At 39.5% G+C, this 6222-nt stretch overlaps 1 protein-coding gene across 1 annotated transcript; it reads right to left on the bottom strand.

The window, feature by feature from the left end:
- Positions 1-261: 261 nt before the first annotated feature.
- Positions 262-3122, bottom strand: rps16 (ribosomal protein S16). The gene is made up of 6 exons (XM_033614309.2): positions 3023-3122; positions 2882-2933; positions 2208-2309; positions 1782-1878; positions 1634-1681; positions 262-448 (listed from the first exon to the last, which is right to left on the bottom strand). The coding sequence occupies exons 2-6, from the start codon at positions 2927-2929 to the stop codon at positions 303-305; spliced, it is 441 nt and encodes a 146-aa protein (XP_033470200.1). The 5' UTR covers positions 2930-2933; positions 3023-3122; the 3' UTR covers positions 262-302.
- Positions 3123-6222: the final 3100 nt, after the last annotated feature.

The raw sequence follows: 6222 nt of genomic DNA, 5'->3' as shown, positions 1-6222 counted from the left end.
ACATAATGAATTCATGTTTAAAGTGTAGCTTACATTATAATTCACTATAACCAGAATGATTTCTCTGCACTCATACACTGTCAGAGAGATTTGTAGTTAACCGTCACCTGTACGTCTCTTTGTGCTATATGCCCAAAAAATAACTCCAAAGTGTTTTGCTCTTGTTGAATCAAGCTACTTCAATTCAGACATTCAACTAAGAACAGACGTTTTTTAGCAGGCGATCAGTGAAGTCTTTTGAATGAAAAATGACACATTAAATTCTTTGTTCCTCCAATTTATTAAGAAAATGTACAGGGGGATTAACGGTAAGACTTCTGGTAGCGGGCACGAGCTCCAGGTCCACCGAACTTCTTGGACTCGCAGCGACGAGGATCGGCAACCAGCAGGGTCCTGTCATACTGGATCAGGATGTCCTTGATCTCTTTCTTGGAGGCCTCGTCCACATCTGCACAGCGACACAAACAATTAGGGTTATTCTGCTGGCGCTTCTCCAACATAAGTGTTCCTATATTCTAAATACTTGGGCTTGTAACAAATACTGCATGTGTAAGAAGAATAAGAAGGTCCTTTATTAATCCCAGTTGGGAAAATTCAGTTTCTATAATACTTGTATATATGTTGTCTAATGTAGTAAACACTGTACTGTGTGTGTTCAGCTTTTTTTTTTCCCCACAAAGATTTTTTTGTTGTGAAGGAACTGTTGTAACGCAACCTGCACACAGAATACCAAGCTAAAGATTTATCAGCTCATGTCCTGTACTCCACATTTATCTGGAGTCAACGTTAGTCCTGGGCACTGCTCATGAATTATGAGTGATCACTGTGCCAAAGTTTGTTTAATTACTCTAATATACTATCACCATCCCTTATATAAAGAACTCAAACTCAGCACACCGCTGAAATCTTTAACGCCGCACAACTCACAGCTACAGTTAAGGATTTGCAGGTTAAAATCAACCAGCCGTCAATCTCAGCTCACTCGCCCCTCACATCTGCATACTAGACTCCATTACACAATTCAAAACTGCTTTTGAACTCCATCTTTTTAAACTAGTTCACCTAATCTAACTGCATCTTTGAGTGCTGTGCTTCTCATGTTTTTTTGTCGATGTCATTGACAGTTTATTACTGGTGCTTGTTGCCTACATGTTCTAGTTCTGACTTGACATGATGTAAGGTGACCTTGAGTTGCATGACAAGCAACATTACATTAAATGTATTAATTATTAACATATTTCTTTAAACAGCAACATTAACTTTTAACCTTACATTTCAGAGTAGCTGAAGTCTACTTCTGATGCTTAAGCTTTTGGAAAACATCTCTTTTTAGTGCCATTATAAAAAGGCTGTCAGCTATCTTGGATGTCCTCAGATCTGCAGCCTCAGTTTATATCCATCTATTAATGTCACTATTAGTGAGCAGATCACACCACCTCATATCAGAAATCCTGGACTACTTCTTTTGGCAAGCTAGTTTGTTAAGGATTACACATTACACTTACATCCGTCACATAAATGTAAAAAACTTCCTACGCACCCGACCTCAAAACATTTGGTTTCAACATTTTTAAGAACCATTTTCATAAAAGCTTGAGCGATGTTTGTGCACTGAACAAAATGTAGTACTCACATTTCTGGTAGTAGGCAACCAGGGACTTGGAGATGGCCTGACGGATTGCTGGAAGACAATAACAACAAAGGATCATAACTCACATTCACTGCTGATGGATTAATATGAGGCAACCAACTCCTCCTTTACAAAAGAATATTCTGCTTACCGTAGATCTGTGCGACATGTCCACCGCCCTTCACTCTGACTCTGATGTCAACTCCAGCAAAACGCTCCTTGCCAAGCAGCAGTACTGGCTCCAGAAGCTAAAAAGGGAGCATACATTAACATCAAACATACTTCTTAAAGAACAGAAAGAATCACAGCGACAAGAACATCTGCAGGTTTTTAGAGTTTTACAGAATACTGTTGTGCCCTGGAGCAAAATACTGACATCCAGCTAGTTTCAATGGGTTCTTTGTGTATAATATTGTCAACTTCTAGTCTTAAAACTGCATCGTGTTGAGAAGACAGGTTACCATTGACACCCATGTCCTGCCAAACTGCTCACCCCCCCTGTCACAGCCCCACTCAGTTACAGATGTTACAGGCTCTGCTCTCCATCAGCCATGTGCACCCTGATGTTGGCACTCACCTTGTACTGGAGGGTGGCAGGCTCCACCATATCCAGGGGTCTGCCGTTCACCTTGATCAGTCCATTCCCCCTCTTGCAGTGGGCAACGGCTGTGGCGGTTTTCTAAAACGGAAGCATCATCATCAGATACCATAAAAACATCTTACAGGTAATCTGTTTAGACCTGTATGTCTGTCAATCTCACATTGAATTAGTCGCTTAACTATCATGGCGTCCAACTTGATTCACACATTTGACTGGTAAAATGTGTAGTTTCTTGGACACTGTGATGGGTTATGGTTGCCGACGTTTACAAATAAGCGAAACAGTAGTATATTTGTTCGTATGGGGAGACACGTGAGCTAAAATCGAAGTTGTCATCCTCTGTAAAGTGTCAGAAGTACAACAACTGCTAGCAACCAGGCTAGCTAGCTACGCCGGATTTGATCCAATACACAGCGAAACTGAGCATTTACAGGTGTTTTACGATCATGTACAACAGCAGTGAAGCTTCTGTTAAAATATAAGCACGCCTTAAAACTATATATACCTATTAAAGAGTTTAACTAACGGGTCCTGTCGGTGTAAAACCACGACACACCACCGCATCATGTTAGCAACTTTAGCTAATGTGCGCTAGCAAGACAGGGCAGCCTCAAGCCCTCACGTGGAATATAAGCTATATTTGTACTTACTTTACGTCCAAAAACCTGGACAGATTGCAAAGGACCTTTAGCCGGCATGTTTCTGAAACACACAGACAACAACAGTCACACTACAAACCAGTTAAAAAGTATATTTTATACTATTTTAGCGGATCAGGCTGAAGAACATACCGTCTTCAGCTAGGGTGCCGTACGGAGAGACCGACGGGGTTTCACAAGCCGAACATCAGGGACTGCTGCGCGACAGTTCAGACGTGCTTTGCGGTAGGATTTGCGACAGTTGCTCTCGCTCTACCGCCATTTTGCCTTTGGTTTTCTTAAACTCGGCAGATTTTGACAGAAATAGCTGTTTTTTAACAGAAAAATGGAATTTATTACAACGTTATATTGCAAATTGACTGAACGCATGCATGTGGTGCACCAGTAAGTTTTAAAAGTGACTTTAGGGTGTCTTTTCCGAAAAGATAGTGAGATTGTACTTTGTTTTTAAAGCTTAGATACTGTGAACACCGGAAATGACTATGTCCTAATGTCAAATACTGCACGTTTGAGTTTTCTGGCAAAAGATTATATGACAAAATGTTAAGCATTTTTTTAAAATAATGTTATTAAACTGTTCATGTATCACAGTGTAATTTAAACCAGTCTCCTTTGTTTAAAATGTATTTAATGACCTTCTGTACTTCACTGAAACACGTTCAATTCAAGGTTCTGGATGCAGTGTTGTATTAATGGAAATGCTGACAATAAACAGATGTGATAGTTCCCATTATGCCCTTTTACACACACATCAAGATCACCATTCACCACACACTAACATACAGCACATAAGGTCCCAAAGTTTTAACAACTTAATATCAGGAAAGTGGCCAATTCTGGTGTAAAAAACAAAGGGTCATGGACAAGCACACACTGATTCTGTATACTACAATACATCATATTTACAGTGTTGGGGAGTGGTGAACTATATGTAATCAAACTAGTAGTTCAGTTTCAGTTTGTAGTAGCTTGCTCGTAGTTCAACTACATTCAAATCTGCACAGTGATTCAAGTACTTAAACTATTCTGCCATTTTTTGTGTAGTTAACTGCTGAAATAATTTTATATGGAGCCTGGTGAGGGACATGTAAGACAATAAATCGAAGGTTGAAAAAATTAAGATGGAGGCTGCTTGTGCAAGATCTTGTAAAACTTTGACAAGGTCTTGCATGAGCTTTTGCTAACTTTCCTTGCACTTCCTCATGACTTGTGTGGTATTTTGTTTTTGGTTTATGTATGACCTGCGAACAAGTTGGCACTTTTTGCAATAAACCCAACTGAGTGGCATTTTTTTTCCTGACATGGGTTTTTTGTATTATACTTTGTTGATTGATTTTTTAAATTTATTTTACTCTATTTCATTTTTATTTTATTTTATTTTAACAGAGTGATTTGAACTACCTTTTCTTGGTAGCTTTAGTAAACCAAACCCAATATCTCCCTTGGGTTGCTTTGCTGTATTTTAACTTCTTCCTTTGTGAAATATCTGGTAGTTGGCAAAGCTCTTCTTTCAAAGTAGCTCCCCCAACACTGCATATTTAATTCCATTACCAAAAAAGTTTTGTTATATACCCAAATGAAACTGAAGTGAAAAATATGCCTTTATTTCCATATCAATGTTTTACACTGACTGTGCTCTCAAAGAAGAAGTCTCAGTGATATAGTAATAACAATGACAATGTGCCATGATGTAAACATCCTAAGCAATAACTCCACCATGGGAAACATGGTGGGGGAAGCTTTAATCATTCATGGTAAGTCCAGGCTATTAAAGTAACAAAGAACTATTTTTTCAATGATAAAGGAGCTGCAGTGGTGACGCAGCACACGTAGGGAGGAAAGAAGTCACTTAAAATAATTTTAATAAGTTACAACTATATAAATAAATCATTATTTTGCACGTCATCGTTGTTTGGGTCTTTGAACTGTGACTTCACATGGGAGCCTCTTTTATTATGACAGCAGTGGAGTAAACAGACGTCAAAACAATTCATAAAACCTCATTACATAAAACCCGCAATAACAAAAGCAACATTTATATAAAATTACTGTGTACTCTGTTTTATATACACAGTTTGGATGGTAGATAGCACAAGAAAGTGGTCAAAACCAGGAAAAATTTGTAAACAGTAAATGGGTTTTCTCTATGTAGTATCTGAAAAGATAAACGGCGTGTTCAGAGGAGGAAAAGTAGCTGTCTAAACAACGAAAACCAGAGGATGCAGCAGCACTGGCCTCCTGCCAACTGAAGAGGAAGGATCAAAGTACAATAGCTCAAAAAAAGAGCAGGAATATTTCTTTAAATTGATGCTTCTAGAAATTTTGAAAAGCTGCATCATATAAAGGATGATAATATAATAAGGTATATAATAATGTGTTTCAACAGGATATGATAGAGCCAAATTAAAGCTATATTTAAATTTTAGCAAGCTATATAGGTAAAGATTTTAATCTACACTGAATGTGTTCTTTGTTTTTTAACTATACAGTCCAGCAATTTACAAATCTTATCATATTAAACCCTCTATAAATTTTGATGTGTAGTTCCAGTGGCTGGAGGTGTCTCCTCCTCATCTGCTTGACTGACTTGCTACACAACAGCACCCTCTAGTGTTGGTGAAATTAATAACACAATTTAAAGTGTGACATCATTGCCATCTCAGCTGGGGGCAAGGTTGTATCATCAACCAGATGCTGTCTGGCAGAGATCCACGCAGAGCATTCATTTCCCCTGCAGCCTACAGCCTGGCAGTTTACTCCAAACTACACACTCACTGCACATTGGTGTTATCAAACCTCATTTCTAAGCTTGTGGTGAGTCAAACCGCAGAGGTCACAGGGTTCAGCGCTGCTTGGGGCCGAGGAGCTCGGGGTCAGGGTGTGGGAGCGGGATATGACATGGGAAAAAGGAAGTGGTGAGCTTTTTGGACATCAAATATCAAAACCGTAGTCGTACACAAGAGACGGACTTTGATCTGACCACAATGTTGGACAATGTTGATGTGATCAAACTTTGTGGGGGCTTGTGGGAGGAAACTGGCGTCCTCTCTCTCTGCTTTCTCAAGATTGGCCACGGATGTGCAGTTGACAAAAACAAATGAAGCCTTTGTGGTGATTGAGTAAAACAGATTGATGTGAGGGTGAAAATCTGTACCAGAGACGATAGAAAAGTGTCATCCCCACGGCTCAGTCTTACCCTTAAAGGAGGGAAGCAGCGGGGCCATTCCAGGGTCAGAGTAGGACTGAAGATAGATAGCATCTCGGGAATCTGTATACAGTGGCGTGAGTCATGTGTGCAGTGCCTACCTATGCCTGACATTTACTACAGTGAG

Source organism: Epinephelus lanceolatus, chromosome 23, assembly GCF_041903045.1.
Source record: "Epinephelus lanceolatus isolate andai-2023 chromosome 23, ASM4190304v1, whole genome shotgun sequence".
In the NCBI taxonomy this organism is placed as follows: domain Eukaryota; kingdom Metazoa; phylum Chordata; class Actinopteri; order Perciformes; family Serranidae; genus Epinephelus; species Epinephelus lanceolatus.
This window is presented reverse-complemented; position numbering and strand designations above follow the sequence as displayed.

What these genes read in the sequence shown, in the direction of transcription:
- rps16 (XM_033614309.2), bottom strand. Translation starts at nt 2,929, where the DNA reads ATGCCGGCTAAAGGTCCTTTGCAATCTGTCCAGGTTTTTGGACGTAAA. An exon ending in TCCAGGTTTTTGGACGTAAA is followed by an intron (nt 2,310 to 2,881) that starts GTAAGTACAAAT and finishes CTTCCGTTTTAG; the next exon opens with AAAACCGCCACAGCCGTTGC. An exon ending in CTGCCACCCTCCAGTACAAG is followed by an intron (nt 1,879 to 2,207) that starts GTGAGTGCCAAC and finishes CTCCCTTTTTAG; the next exon opens with CTTCTGGAGCCAGTACTGCT.